This window comes from Leptopilina boulardi, unplaced genomic scaffold (genome assembly GCF_019393585.1).
Source record: "Leptopilina boulardi isolate dan_hultmark-lab unplaced genomic scaffold, ZJU_Lbou_2.1 LbouV2_341, whole genome shotgun sequence".
In the NCBI taxonomy this organism is placed as follows: Eukaryota; Metazoa; Arthropoda; class Insecta; order Hymenoptera; family Figitidae; genus Leptopilina; species Leptopilina boulardi.
In genome coordinates this window covers 5,015,849-5,033,299 of record NW_026137909.1, presented here as the reverse complement: position 1 = coordinate 5,033,299, position 17,451 = coordinate 5,015,849, and the positions used below count along the sequence as shown (strand labels likewise).

The window sequence follows — 17,451 nt, the reverse complement described above, 5'->3', positions numbered from 1 at the left end:
GACAATTTGAAAAATCGCGCTGAAATCTTTTTTGTTGGTTATGTTTTTTCGGTCGTTTCCAATTTTTGGTAAAAATGAAAACTGGACGTTTTAACCAATTCTTTCAAAATAGCAATTCGTTTGCAAATAACTTTTCCAAAACAGATTCTCCAGTTTACGGAATTTGTTTTTAATAAAAATTTCGATGTAACAAAATTTTAATTTTGCAAAATAATACAAAAGTTGTAATTAAATTTTTTAATCTAATTTTTATTTAGCAAAATATTCACTTAACAGTATATTTATATTTTGATTTAACTTAATTCATATTTTAACATAATTTTCTATTTGAGAAAATTTTTATTTAACCGAATTTTCAATAGAGATTTTTTTCATTTAAACGAATTATTATTTAGCAGAATTTTTTTAAAATAAAATTTCTGCTTAGTCGAATTTTTAAATAGGAAAATTTCCATTACATCGAAAATTTATTTGTGAGTAGTTTTATTTGTACGAATTTTTATTTGAGACAATTTTATTAAATCATCGAATTTTTGTATGACCGAAATTGCAAATGACCGAACAAATAGAAAAGTTTTGGCGCGAATTTTAAAATTAACAAATCAGAAATAATCAAGGAAATTGTGATTGATTAATTTTAAAATTAAAACAAAAACTTTTCTGTCGAATATTTGTTCAGTCAAATAAAAATTCGATTAAAATTTATATAAAATTATTTTTTACAAATCAAAATTCTGGCAAATGAAGTTTCGGTGAAATAAAAAATCTGATATTTTAAAAATTCGACTTAAATACTATAATTGTGTCTCATATATGTAATTTTAATTTGCAAAAATTCCAAAATAATTATAAATTCCAATAAAAATAATTATTCTAAAATAAAAAAATTTCAAAATAGAAATTAATAATTACAAAAAATTTCTATTAATTAGCTTTAATGTAGTACCATTATTATTTTAAATAGGTATATAATAAGTAATTTCAAATATAATAACAGAGATTGAAACAATAGATTTTAATGAAACACTGAGTATATACTAAACAAAAGAAATATTCTCTCTTTTTCTTTCTCTCAATTTTTTTTTCTTTCCATCTTTCTCTATAGAAAAATTTGCTTTGTCTACATAGAAAAAGATCTCGACTTTTGCAGAACATGCAAATTTTTTTTTTCTCTCTTTCTGTCTATCATTTCTTTTTTTTTTTTTTTTTTTTTTTTCTTTTTAATTTTAAAATATGGATCAAACTTCCGTATTCTAGAACGAGAGACTATACGATTTAAATTTGGAGTACTCGATGAATAAACGTTGGCAAGACGATACTTTATTAATAGATTCTCGACAAGACAAGCAATTCTAAATGTACAACTGTACTTAACATCAACGTATAAAGCGTAATTTAAGAAATCTGATAACAAATTAAAAAAAAAAAAAAAAACGAGAAAAAAAGAAGTACGATGAACTCTATAATATATCACATAAAATGCAACATAATGGAATTTTTTTTTTCTAAATAAAATTAATAAACCAAATTTTTGCTATGGAAAATGAGAAATATTTTTATTAAATTCTTGAAAGTTTTCATTGTTGAAAATTTGTAATAAAATTTATTTTTTGGCAAGGCTTGGTGTTAATAATAAAAAAAAGAGACATATGGGGGAAATATTCCTCAAACGTCCCAGTCAGAAATTTAAAGTTCTTGGATCTTGATAAATTGTTGACTTAGATAAAAATAAAAAATAATAATAAAATAAGAAACCAAATTTTAAATTATTTAAATACAATTAGTAAAAAGTGGTGGGGGTTATAAATTTAAAGTTTCATGGGGGAGTATGATTATCCAATAAAAATTATTAATTAAAATTTTCATTTTAAAGAATTTTATTAGAAATAATAATTATTATTTAGACGAATTTTCATTTTTCGAATATTAGCATTTGACGGAATTTTCTTTTTATTCGAATTTTTATTTAACAAAACTTTTAGCAACCGAATATTTATTTGGCAGAATTTTTATTGTACATTCACCGAATTTTAATTTGTCCGAATTTTCAATTTGTCCTAATTTTTATTTGTACGAATTTCCAATTTGTCCTAATTTTTATTTGTACGAATTTTTAGGACGCCGAATTTTCATTTGTCCGGAATTTGTAAATGACCGAAGAAACAATCGACAGAAAGATTTAGGCGCAATTTTCAAAAATTGACCAATCACGATTTTTTTTTTTTTTTGATAATTTCTAATTGGTCAATTTTCGAAAATTGCGCCGTAATTTTTCTGTTGATAGTTTGTTCGGTCATTTTTGTAATTTCGGACAAATGAAAATTCGTCGACTTAAAAATTCTATTAATTAAAAATTCGTACAAATTAAAATTCAGTGAATTGGAATTTCTGTCATTTAAAAATTCAAATCACACAAAATTCGATTGAATGAGAATTCTATTAAAAATTCAACTTCAACTCAATTAAAATTATTTTAAGTAAAAAGTGATGTAAAGAAAATGAATTGAAAATAATAATTTTGCATATTCGGTAGCAACAAAATTTTGTGGATTTTAATTTTCAATTTGATTCTTTTTAAATCTAAATACTTTTTAATGAGAAAAATTAAAAAAAAATGTAACCCCTTTGTTTAGAATTAAATTTTAAAAAATAATTTTTTAATTTCTTAGTTTTTTTGTAAAAATTCTTTCTCATTAAGAGAATGAGACGTTACACGTGCGCGTTTGCATATATAATTTCGCTAGTTCTGTAATATTATTAAAAACTTGCAACACAATGCATTTTGATTTTAACCAAGTTGCTTTGTTTTTTTTATTTTAACGTTGCTAAAAACCAGCTTCATATAATAAACGTTTAAATTATTTTTTCCTCGAATTTTATTACTTTGTTTCAAATCTATTTTTATTGTTCAACATATTTTTTTAAAAACAATTTTTTTTTTAATTTTAGTAAAAATAGAAAAAAAAATTTACATTTTTTAATATGAAATTTTGAAATATTTCAAATAGTTAAATTTTTTTTTATTTCTACTTTGGCAGTTGTGACTTTTTGCTCAATTCGCGAAAGTATATATATATATATATACCTATAAATTTCTCAGTGGATTGTAGATATATAAATATCTCGGACACAAAGTGTATTTCCTTTATTACTATGTTCTTAAAATGTTGAATATCTTGCGAAACTTTTTCATTCAGAGAAATTTTCTTTGATTCAAAATTATTGTCATTTTAAAATTAGTTCCTTTTCATTTTTTTTTTCTATTTTTTTTAGTTTATTGTTTTATTTTTTTTTCTACTAATTATTATATTATATTTTTATGAGTAAGAATTAAAACAAATTAGAATTATCTCGTATTGTTTAAAATTTTGAATTAAAAGGAATTAGAATTATGAATATAATTAATAAAATAAAAAACGATTTTTTTTTAAAGATTTCTTTGAAATAAATTTTGTTATTTTGTTTTCGAAAATTGAATCTATTCGTTTTTTTTTTTAGCGAAATTTGAATGATGAAATTTTAAAAATGAAAAAAAATATATAAAAATAAATTTTAAGATTCGGAAAGACAAAAAAAATTCGGATAACAGAAGTTTGGATAAAATGTTTTACAACAGAGGGTTCGGATAATCGAGGTTCCACTGTATTCTTAAAAAATTTTAATTAAAAATAATTGTAATTATCTCATATTTTCTAAAATTTTGAATTAAAAAAAATTTAAATTATGAATTACATCAATTTAAAAATTTTTTTTTGTATTTAAATAAATTAGAATTATGAATTATTTAATTATTAAAAATTTTGGGGACGCATGATTATCCCATATAAAAATTAATTAATTAGAATTTTCATTTTTCAACAATTTTATTAGATATAATTATTTTTTTTTTTAGACGAATTTTCATTTTTCGAACCTAACATTTGTTAGAATTTCTTTTTTAAAGAATTTTTAGGTAATTTTTATTTGGGTAGAATTCTTAAAACGCCGTATTTTTATTTGTCCGAAATTACAAATGACCGAACAAACAATCAAGAGAAAAATTTCGGCGCTCTATTTAAAATTCCACCAATCAAAAGTTGTCAAGAAAATCGTGATTGGTGGATTTTAAAAATTGCACCGAAATCTTTCTGTCGATTGTTTGTTTCGGCATATTCGGCATACATATTTTAAAAAATATGTAATTTCCCGAATTAAATGGAATTAATTAAAAAAAAATATGGCATTTGCCGAATTAAATGGAATAAATTTTAAAAAATAAGGAATTTCCCGATTTAATTGTAAGAACTATGGAATTTTCCGAATTAAATGGAATTAATTTTTTTTAATAGAAAATTTCCCGAACTAAATGGAATTAATTTTAAAAAATATGGAATTTCCCTAATTAAATTGAATTAATTTTAAAAAATACGTAATTTCCCGAATTAAATGGAATTAATTTTTTTTAAATAAAGAATCTAAAATTTAAATCTGAAAATTTTAACTAATGATTTGTATGGGATAATCATGTGCCTAAAATTTTGAATTAAAAATAATTAAAATTATCTCATATTCTCTAAAAAAATTTTGAATTAAACATAATTAGAATTATTTATTTTCTAAAAAAATTTTTTAATATATTCTACTTAATCTATAAAGAAAATATTTAGAAAAATTAATTCCTCTCTATTCAAAAATCCAAATTTGTATTTCATTACTGGAATTAGAATTAGTTTTTTTTTCATTTCTTCTCGAAGGAAATTACTAAAAAAAAATTAAAATTTCTATTCTATAGTGAAAAAAATTGAATTTTCCCGAATTAAATCGAATTAATTTCTTTTTAATTATGTTTTTATTTCTATGTTAATTTCTGTTAATCCCGAATTAAATGGAATTAATTAAAAACATAGAAAACTTACCGAATTAATTGGAATTAATTTTAAGAACTATAAAATTTTCCCGAATTAAATGGAATTAATTTAAAAAATATGTAATTTCCCGAATTAAATTGGATTAATTAAAAACATAGAAAACTTACCGAATTAATTGGAATTAATTTTAAAAAATAAGGACTTTTCCCGAATTAATTGGAATTAATTTTTTTTAAAATAAGGAATTTCCCGAATGAATTTTAAGAACTATGGAATTTTTCCGAATCAAATTAAATGAATTTAAAAAAATATGTAATTTCCCGAATTAAATGGAATTAATTAAAAACATAGAAAACTTACCGAATTAAATGGAATTAATTAAATACATAGAAAACTTACCGAATTAATTGGAATTAATTTTAAAAAATAAGGACTTTTCCCGAATTAATTGGAATTAATTTTAAGAACTATCAAAATTTCCCAAATTAAATGGAATGAATTTAAAAAAAATATAATTTCCCGAATTAAATGGAATTCATTTTAAAAAAATGTAATTGCCCTAATTAAATGGAATTAATTGAAAAAATACGTAATTTCCCGAATTAAATGGAATTAATTTTTTTAAAAATAAGGAATTTGCCGAATTAATTTTAAGAACTATGAAATTTTCCCGAATTAAATCGAATTAATTTCTTTTTAATTATATTTTTATTTATATGTTAATTTCTGTTAATTCCATTTAATTCCATAGCCTTGTTATATACACGTACAAACTGAATTAAAAAAAAAAAAAAAAAAAAAAAAAAAAATATTATGATAATTATATTCTCCAAGTAATAATATTTTTCTTATGGTGTATTAAATAGAATTATTGTCATTTGTTAGTTGGATATCTATATTTCGAAACTGTAAAGACAAAATTATAAAAATAATAATAGAAATGAATGGAGTAGAAATATTAAGAGAACAATGAACATTATATATATATAAATGTGTATGCTTATTTGTGTGCGTGTATGTACTGTTTACGTGTGACAAGATTCTATTTCTACGACCATTCTGGGCTGTAGAGAAAGGAAATATCCTCCAAGAAAAACACTATTCGTCTCACACAAAACCACTTTTTCCCATTCTTTGCAAAATGTTTCCCCCTTCTCATTTTTTTTTTCTTTTTTTTTTGTTTGTTAACCAGACGTTAAGTTTTTTCTTTACTATGGAAAGTGTGTGTAAGATTATTTTCTCAGAAACATTACCTGATTTGGAATAATGAGAATATAGTTATATTTTATTTTATATGTATATATATATATATATATAGTAAATAAAATGGCAAGTCTGAAATATTTAAGTCTTTAAAAATCGAGTATACACAAGAGTCCGTTTACCATATATAATAAGTGGGCGGTTTTACCATTGGAAAAGGTCGAATGAAATTTTAACTTAAAAATTATATTGAGTGATAAGATTTTTTTTTTGTTTCATTATATATTTCGAAAGAGAATTTTTTTTTGCACAAAAATTTATTTTTTCTAAATTAAAAAATTATTTCGAAAAAAATTTTCTTTATTTTTTTTTTGTCGCAAAACTAATTATTTCCACAAATAAATAAATATTTTGCAAATATATAAAAATATATTTTGAAATAATTCCAAACATTATATATTTGAAAATTTTTTTAGCGCAAAAATAAAATTTTTTTTTCAAAATTAAAAAAATATTTCTCGAGAAAGAATAACTACAATATTTTTTTTGTTGCAAAAAACATTTTAATTAAAAAACAATTTGTTTTTCAATTTAAAAAAAGAAAATATTGGACTAATTTTTATATTTGTCCGAGATTTTTCTATTTTTTTAAAAAATTTTTTAATAAATAAAAAATAATTTTTTTATTTTCTGAAAATTTAATCACAGTGAGATATTTTTTGTTAACTCAATTTTAAATTCAATGAAATTCTAATATGAAACCTTGATTTTTTGTTGTTTTCTTTTCAGTTTTTTTTTTCTTTTCAAAAACGCCACGCATTCTGACTTTTATAATATTATGTTTATATTATCCATGAGGTGGGCGATAGTTCGTCGACAGCAAATTCTCAACATCCAATCGATTAATTTATATAAATATATATATACATATATAAATGTAATATTACTGAGACATTATTGTGATTATTATTTTCTTGTCTTCGTCTTTATATATTTTTTTAGACTTTAAAAATGATAAATAATATATGTTCGAGGTATATCCTCAAATTTTCGACGTTAACGAGAAAAAAAAAGTCAGTAGGTGTATTAATCAGTCTCAAAATAAGACATATTTTTATTTTCATTTAAATTCCGGTTTGCAACAGGATTATTATGGTGTCAATGTAAATGATTTTTGATACGCATTAATAAAAATTTTCTTTATCAATAATTTTAAAATAAACTTTCTATGTTTATTTATTTATTTATTATGTTACAGAATTTTCAAATATCGGAATATTCACTTCATAGAAATTTTATTTGACCGAATTTTTATTTGCCAGAATTTGTTTTTTTCATTTTTTTTATATATTTTATTACATTATTTTATAATCATATTTATAAGGAATTTTCCGAATTACATGGAATTAATTTTAAAAAATATGGAATTTCCCGAATTAAATGGAATTAATTAAAAACTTAGAAAACTTAACGAATTAAGTGGAATTAATTTTAAGAACTATGAAATTTTCCCGAATTAAATTGAATTAATTAAAAACATGTAAAACTTACCGAATTAAATGGAATTAATTTTAAAAAATAAGGACTTTTCCCGAATTAATTGGAATAATTTTAAGAACTATGAAATTTTTCCAAATTAATTGGAATTAATTAAAAAAAATTTAATTTCCCGAATTAAATAGAATTAATTTTAAGAACTATGAAATTTTCCCGAATTAAATGGAATTAATTTAAAAAATATGTAATTTCCCGAATTAAATTGGATTAATTAAAAACATAGAAAACTTATAGAATTAAATGGAACTAATTTTAAAAAATAAGGACTTTTCCCGAAGTAAATGAAATTAATTAAAAACATAGAAAACTTACCGAATTAATTGGAATTAATTTTAAGAACTATGAAATTTTCCCGAATTAAATAAAAATTAATTGAAGAAATATGTAATTTCCCGAATTAAATGTAAGTAATTTTAAAAAATATGTAATTGCCCTAATTAAATGGAATTAATTTTAAAAAGTTCGTAATTTCCCGAATTAAATGGAATTAATTTTTAAAAAATATGGAATTTCCCTAATTAAATGGAATAAATTTTAAAAAATATGAAATTTGCCGAATTAAATGGAATTAATTAAAAACATAGAAAATTTCCCGAATTAAATGTAATTAATTTTAAAAAATATGTAATTACCCTAATTAAATGGAATTAGTTTTAAAAAATACGTAATTTCCTGAATTAAATGGAATTATTTTTTTAAAAAATAAGGAATTTCTCGAATTAAATGGAATTCATTTTAAAAAATGTGGAATTTCCCGAATTAAATGGAATAAATTTTAAAAAATATGGAATTCGCCGAATTAAGTGGAATAGATTTCAAAAAATATGGAATTCGCCGAATTAAATGGAATTAATTTTTTTTTAAATAAGGAATTTCCCGAATTAAGTGGAATAAATTTTAAAAAAATATGGAATTCGCCTAATGAAATGGAATTAATTTTTCAAAAAATAGAAAATTTCCCCAATTAAATGGAATTAATTTTTTTCTAAATTTAATTTCTCCCTTTTTGAATCAGCTATTTTGTAGTTTTAGTGAATTTTGCAAAAAAAAAATCTCACCTCATTGCTAATGGGAAAAAAAAGAAATAAGAAAGAAAATTGATGAAGGCCATTTGCAGTAGTTGGTAAAAAGAAAAAAAAAAAGTAAAATTGGGATGAGATGTGTCGTGGCCACTTGAGAAGCTGCAGTGCGGTTTCAAGGCATTAGAGTAAGGAGGTCCTTCATTTTTTTTTTTTCTTGTCTCGTTAGGAAGGTGGCATCTCTCTCACTTGTGGATATAAAGAAGTGGAGAAACGCGAAATTTGTGTGGGTGTTAAGAGGTTGTGACTGTGATGGAGATATTTAGGTTTTGTTTCATATATATATAAAAAGCGAATAGTAGTAGTTATCACATAGACATATATACATGTTTAGTGCCTGACTCGATACGTGGGCTGATGATGCCTGTAAGGTCTCGTTCATATTTTTCTTATAACTACTGGTGTACAATATAAGTTGACATTATAGGAAAAAGAATTCGTTTAGAATCATCGTTTGGTTATAAGAATGTCACATTTTTTTCATATTTTTTTTTTTAATAAAGTTTCGACCTCGAATTATGACACAAGAGAAGGAAATCGAAGAGGAATCAATAATTTTTGATTTAGATATTTATCTTTGGTTACTCAATATATATATAAACTAAATAAAAAAATTTCCTTATTTTCAGTTTTTTCGATATTCATTCTTCTAATATTCTTTCTTTCGATATTTATTTTTTTTTTATTTCCACTATTTTTTGATATTAATTTTGAATTATTTTCATAATTATTCGATTTTCATTTTTACCGAAATTGCAAATGACCGAAAAAACATAACCAACAAAAAGATTACGACGGGATTTTTAAAATTGTCCAATCACAATTTTTTTTTTTGATAACTTCTGATTGGTCAATTTTTCAAAATACCAGCTAACTTATTTAGTTTCTATTCATTTTCTATTTTTGTTATAATCTTTAATTTTGTCTTTATTTTAATTTATTTATATAAATTTGATTTAATAATTACGAGCCGAATTTTTTTTTTTGTTGGTTATGTTTATATAATCATTACGCATGCGTCGCATTATTTGGCGCGAATTTGCGTCATTTGCAATTTCGGATAAATGAAAATTCTGTGTGTTTTAAAAATTCATACAAATAAAAATTTGGACAAATAAAAATTCGGACAAATAAAAATTCGGACAAATAAAAATTCGGTAAATAAAAATTCGGTAAATAAAAATTTGTATAAATAAAAATTTCTTTTATGAATTCAGTTAAATAAAAAATTTTAAATACGAAAATTCAGTTCAATTTGAAATTTTAATTCAGGCCAATGGAAATTATGAAAAATCCAATGCATAAAAAGGTTAACATTTTCTTTTTCATTACTAAGGTCAAATCGATTTTATCTCTCTGTGACGGTATAAAAATAGTTATTGTACATTTTTTTCTGTTTAAAGTAAAATGTTCATAATTCTTGAGCCCTGGTATATATATATATGTATATATATGTGTGTGTGAAATTTTTTGATCTAAATTTAACATCTCGACGACCTAACTGACAATGCTTCATCCCATAATTGCTCATCCTCCGTGTGAATTGTGTGAAAGTATAAGCAAAGTATTACGTAACATATATATATCTTTGTGTGTTGCCATCGAGTTGAAATCAGTCGGTTAACTTGGTGTGTTCAAACTTGCAGAAAGAGAGAAAAAGAGACAAGGGACCTGCGCTCTCTCATGCTAAAGGAGAGAGTGAAGGGAAGGGAAGGAATATGAATTGTGCAATGAATACCTACTGCAGCGTTACATCGCATTAGCCTTCGGACATAAACCCATTTTCTTGTTTTAATCAGCCTAATGCTCTTACTCTTTCCCTCCTAAACCTAAAATTTTGTTAATTTAATATCTAATAAAATAATGATAACAATATTTCATTTTTTTTGTTTCAGATACTTTCCGAAGAATCTCCTGTGCCATAAAAAAACTGCCTTCCAAAAAAAGAAGAAATTCCGTCATCAGATTTTAGTTTTAGCAGAATTTCCATAGCTAAGAAACTATAGTGATTCCAATTTTCTCCATATCCGCTCAAACATGAAGGAATAAATTTGCGGAAAATGAAACTCATTTTAAAATTTCGGGTCCGCAAATGGCCTGAGCAATGCTGACAAAAAATTTTGATTTCTTCCTCAATTGACAATCAAGAAAAAACATTTGGGATTCCAACGGATTTGATCCTGGATCCATTAGATCAAAAAATTGTGGATTATCCTTCCAAATTGGAAAATAATTCATCGCAATTAAATATGGCAGCCACGGCAAAACGTGATCATAGAAGAAAATTCACCGCCGAGACATCATCAGGTGAAGAGGATATTGCCGCAATTGCAAAACAAATAAGCGATCATGCCGAGGCAATTTATCAAACATGGAAAAGTCGTGGACTTGCACCAACGGAAATTTTAAATTGTCACAATAATGCCGCGGCTGCTGATAAATTTGGCAGTGCACTATCGCCAATTTCACCATCAGCCAATAAATTAAATGTCATCGATGGTGTTGTTGATTCATCACCTGAATTAGATAATAATAATCTTGAAAAATTGGTGAATAATTTCGTTGAAGAAGATAAGGCACGCGTTGCAGCGCGTCAACGTTCGCCTGGTAAAAATTTACCCTCATCAATTCAATTTGCATTACAAAAATTTGAACGTAATTCCATTCAACAATCAAAATCAATAAAATCATTAAACACTGAAAATCTCCATAAATCCAAATCACCATCATCAATTATACAAATAGCAAAATTAAATCTCTCTAATAATGTTAAAGAAATTGAAAAACCCAATAATTTAGTGAATAAATTTTCCGACGATTCCTCAAGTTTAAATACATGGCCATTGAAGAATAAAATTTTTAACGATATGAGTACAACAAAAATGCGTAATCAAAAAAAAATTTCAATCGATAAAGATAATTCAATTTATCTCAAGGAAGTTGCACGCGAGGAAAAAAGGCTCATTGATGCCCTAAAGACTGGTACATTAATTGCCGATGAAACGGATTCAATTCTTCATTCAAATTCTATTTCTAATTCTTATTCAATGATTAATGAAAAAACAATGAAATCATCAGATGATGTTGATAATTTGTCAAAAATGTCTCTAGTCGATTATGCAAAGATTCGTTATTGTGCCGCACAAAATCAACAACCAAAGCAAAAACAAGAAAATGAAGAAATTAATTCACCTGAACAACATGTTTCAATAACAAGAAGTAAATTTGAGCCTGAATTACAGAAATGTTCAAAAATTGATGATACCAAAGATGAACGTGATTTGGTGCATACAAGATGGGGTGTTAAAGTTAATGCCACAAGGCCAAGACTTGAACAAGTTCCACATCCTGAATTGACAATGCAACAGAAACAACATATTAGAGCAACGGGAAGTGGAGGAACGGGAAATAATCCTGTGAGACCATTTTTAACGAGGGGTTCAGTGGCTGAGAGGGTTCTTATATTTGAAAAATGTCCCAGTGAATTATTACTTGATAAAAGAGGTCCCAGACAAACGGGTGTTAATAATACGAGGGCAAATCATGACGTTAACAACAAAACACAGGTAAAATTCAATTTAAATTACTTTTTAATTGTTTTTCAATTATTACTTCTATTTGGAAATAGAATTAAAAGGAATTAATTTTATTTAATACAGTATAGAATACATTTTATAAATTTTTAATTCCAAATATTTTCTTTAGGTAAAGTATTAAAAAATATAAACGACATGAAATGTATCAAATTTTATGTGAGAATTTTTCCGAATTAAGTAGAATTAATTTGTTTTAAATCTTCATAAAATATACGTAAAGAATATATTTAAAAAATTTTAATACCAAATAATTTCTTTAGATAAAATATAAAAAATATAAACGATATTTAAATTTGTAAAATTATGTAGAGAAAATTTTCCCGAATTAAAAAGAATTAATTTCTTCTAATTCCGTATAGAATATATAAATATGTATATATATACAATTACAAACAGTTTCGTTAGATAAAGTATAAAAAATATAGACGATATTTAAATTCGTAAAATTATATAAAAAGGGAATTTTCCCGAATTAAAAGGAATTATTTTCTTCAAATACGGTATAGAATATATTTTTACATTTTTAATTTCAAATATTTCCTTCTGGTAAAATATAAAAAATATAAACGATATTTAAAATCGTAAAATTATAAAAAGAGGGAATTTTCCCGAATTAAAAGGAATTATTTTTTTAAAAATCTGTAAAGAATAGGTTTTCCTTGTTAATTTTTAATTCCAAATATGTATTTTTCTTTAGATAAAGTATAAAAATTATAAATGATATTTAAATATTTAATTTAAATTAATTTTAATTAATTTCCTTTAAATAAAGTATAAAAAGTATTAATGATATTTAAATTCTGAAAATTATTATATAAAGAGGGAATTTTCCCGAATTAAAAGGAATTATTTTCTTCAAATACGGTATAGAATATATTTTTTCATTTTTAATTTCAAATATTTCCTTCTGGTAAAGTATAAAAAATATAAACCATATTGAAATTCGTAAAATTATAAAAAGAGGGAATTTTCCCGAATTAAAAGGAATTATTTTCTTTTAATTCCGTATAGAATATATTTTGTAAAATTTTAATTCCAAATAATTTCTTTAGAAAATGTATAAAATATATAAACGACAATTTAATTTATCAAATTATATGAGAGAATTTTCCCGAATTAAAAGAAATTAATTTATTTCAATTCTGCAAATATAGAATATACGTAAAGAATAGTTATTTTTTTAATTTTGAATTCCAAATAATTTATTTAGATAAAGTATAAAAAATAAAAAAGATATTTATATTCGTAAAATTATTATACAAAGGGAAAATTTTCCCACAAATTAAAAGAAATTAATTTCCTCTAATACGGTATAGAATAAATTTTTGATTCCAAATATTTTCTTTAGGTAAAGTATTAAAAAATATAAACGACACGAAATGTATCAAATTTTATGAGGGAATTTTTCCGAATTAAGTAAAATTAATTTGTTTTAATTCTGCAAAGATAGAATATACGTAAAGAATATATTTAAAAAAATTTTAATACCAAATAATTTCTTTAGATAAAATATAAAAAATATAAACGATATTTAAATTCGTAAAATTATATAAAAAGGGAATTTTCCCGAATTAAAAGGAATTATTTTCTTCATATACGGTATAGAATATATTTTTACATTTTTAATTTCAAATTTTTTCTTTCTGGTAAAGTATAAAAAATATAAACGATATTTAAATTCGTAAAATTATAAAAAGAGGGAATTTTCCCGAATTAAAAGGAATTATTTTTTTTTTAAATCTGTAAAGAATATGTTTTCCTTGTTAATTTTTAATTCCAAATATGTAATTTTCTTTTAGATAAAGTATAAAAATTATAAATGATATTTAAATTCGTAAAATTATTATATAAAGAGGAAAATTTCGCAAATTGAAAGGAATTAATTTCTTTTAATTCCATATAGAAAACATTTTTTTTTGTAAATTTTTAATTTCCAATAAATCTTTTAGAAAAAGGTATAAACAATATAGACGATATTTAAATTCTTAAAATTATATGAGGACTTAATTTTCCCGAATTAAAAGGAATTAATTTCTTCTAATTCCGTATAGAATATATTTTTTTTTGTAAATTTTTAATTCCAAAAATGTAATTTCCTTTAGATAAAGTATAAAAAGTATTAATTATATTTAAATTCGTAAAATTATATAAAGTGGAAATTTTCCCGAATTATAAGAAATTAATTTCTTTTAATTCCGTAAAGAAAATATTTTTTTGTTGTAAATTTTTAATTACAAATATGTAATTTCATTTTAATTAAAGTATAAAAATTAAAAATGCTATTTAAATTCTTAAAATTATTATATAAAGAGGGTATTTTCCCGAATTAAAAGGAATTATTTTCTTTTAATTCCGTATAGAATATATTTTGTATAATTTTAATTCCAAATAATTTCTTTAGAAAATGTATAAAATATATAAACGAAATTTTAATTTATCAAATTATATGAGGGAATTTTTCCGAATTAAAAGGAATTAATTTATTTTAATTCTGCAAATATAGAATATACGTAAAGAATAGTTATTTTTTAAATTTTCAATTCCAAATAATTTATTTAGATAGAGTATAAAAAATCAAAAAAGATATTTATATTCGTAAAATTATTATATAAAAGGAAAATTTTCCCAAATTAAAAGAAATTAATTTCCTCTAATACGGTATAGAATAAATTTTTGATTCCAAATATTTTTTTTAGGTAAAGTATTAAAAAATATAAACGACACGAAATGTATGAAATTTTATGAGGGAATTTTTCCGAATTAAGTAGAATTAATTTGTTTTAATTCTGCAAAGATAGAATATACGTAAAGAATATATTTAAAAAAATTTTAATACCAAATAATTTCTTTAGATAAAATATAAAAAATATAAACGATATTTAAATTCGTAAAATTATATAAAAAGGGAATTTTCCCGAATTAAAAGGAATTATTTTCTTCATATACAGTATAGAATATATTTTTACATTTTTAATTTCAAATTTTTTCTTTCTGGTAAAGTATAAAAAATATAAACGATATTTAAATTCGTAAAATTATAAAAAGAGGGAATTTTCCCAAATTAAAAGGAATTATTTTTTTTTAAATCTGTAAAGAATATGTTTTCCTTGTTAATTTTTAATTCCAAATATGTAATTTCCTTTAGATAAAGTATAAAAATTATAAATGATATTTAAATTCGTAAAATTATTATATAAAGAGGAAAATTTGCCAAATTGAAAGGAATTAATTTCATTTAATTCCATATAGAAAACATTTTTTTTTTGTAAATTTTTAATTTCCAATAAATCTTTTAGAAAAAGGTATAAACATAAACAATATAGACGATATTTAAATTCTTAAAATTATATGAGGACTTAATTTTCCCGAATTAAAAGGAATTAATTTCTTCTAATTCCGTATAGAATATATTTTTTTTTGTAAATTTTTAATTCCAAAAATGTAATTTCCTTTAGATAAAGTATAAAAAGTATTAATTATATTTTAATTCGTAAAATTATATAAAGTGGGAATTTTCCCGAATTAAATGGAATTAATTTCTCTTAATTCGATTTTATTTCAGCCTTTTGTGTTTCTTTATTTGCTTTTAATACCACAGGCAGAAAAATAAATTTAATACGACTATAGATTTAGATTTTTTTTTAATTCCTTTTATTTTCTTTTTAATTTCATTTCGAAATTTTATTTTTTGTGAAATTATTTCTATAAGATTAAGCAATTTTTAAGAATAAATTTAATGTTTCTTATAAAAATAATTCATCATTAAAATTAATTATTTTTAATTCGTTATATTTTTTTCTATTACATTTCTTAATATTATTAGATATTTGCTTTTATATAAAAATTTTGAAGAATAAAAATTAATTAAATTTTAATTAAAAAATAATTAGGTAATTTATTAAAATAAATTTTAATATTTTTTTCTAAAAGTAATAAATTAATATTTTATTTTGAAATTATTTCAAATTTAAATTAACCTGAATTTTTATAAACTTGACCGCCTTTTTCTTCTCTACTATCTTGTTTCCATTTATTAAAAAAAAAATTTCTTAGATAATTATAGTTTCTAATAAAAATTATAAAAAATTCTTATTGGAATATATGAAGTGAAAATAAATATTAAATGTTGAAACTTATATTGTTTTTTTTTTATCAAAAAAAGAATTATAATTAAATTAACTTTTAAGTTACATACAAATATATCGATATCTTATTGATTTCTTTAATTGCTTACCGCAAGGTGGTGTATATATCTTATTATACTCGTGTTACATCTCAAAAGGTAACCAATAATATTTCTGGTAGCGGTTGTCTATTCTAAAATAAGATATCAATATGTATAGGTATATTTTAAATGCTTTTACACAAATTTGTAACCACAAAGAAATTCAAGCTATATATAGAAAATTTTAAATATTAGAAAATAGCAATTTTTTTTTCTTTTCTATAGTAATTTCCTCTCATTTTCAATTTCAAATTATTATATTGACAGAGAAAATTCACTAAATTCCTTATCATCGTAGAGAAAGCAGCTAGTATAAATAAATTATATAACAGGGTGGCCACAAAGTTAGGAAAATTTGATAATTTGTGAAAAGTTTTTTTTTTTTTTATCAGAAAAAGGTTAAGAAAAGTTTGATCGTTTGAACTGGAATTTTTAATTACTTGCTCCCTAAATTAATGTTAAAAACTTTTCTCATAGAAACGTTTGCATTTCAAATTTTATTCTCGTCATATACTCTTCTTCTCAACATTACGGTAAAAAGGCTTAAATTAGACAGAATTAAAATAACCTCATTTTCTAAAATTTTTTAAATTATTTTATTTAATACGGGAAATTTTCTTTTATTTCTAAAATGTAGCTTCAAAGTGAAAAGAATTTTGGAAAAAAAAATAATTATTTTTTAAGTCGAAAATTGTATTCTATTTGTAGAATATATTTTGTAAATTTTTAATTCCAAATAATTCCATTAGATATTAAAATAAATAAACGACATTTAATTATTTTAATTTTCAATTCCAAATAATTTATTTAGATAAAGTATAAAAAATAAAAAAGATATTTATATTTGTAAAATTATTATATAAAGGGAAAATTTTCCCAAATTAAAAGGAATTAATTTCCTCTAATACGGTATAGAATAAATTTTTGATTCCAAATATTTTCTT

The 17,451-nt window shown here is 22.1% G+C and overlaps 1 protein-coding gene across 2 annotated transcripts in view; it reads left to right on the top strand.

Moving 5' to 3' along the window:
* Positions 1–17,451, top strand: part of LOC127285742 (uncharacterized) — a 57,360-nt gene that overhangs the window by 26,287 nt on the left and 13,622 nt on the right. For both annotated transcript variants that reach the window (XM_051311888.1, XM_051311886.1), the window contains one exon: positions 10,582–12,252. In XM_051311888.1, the coding sequence (XP_051167845.1) occupies positions 10,936–12,252 (1,317 nt within the window). In that variant the 5' untranslated portion in view covers positions 10,582–10,935. The remainder of the gene's footprint in view (positions 1–10,581; positions 12,253–17,451) is intronic.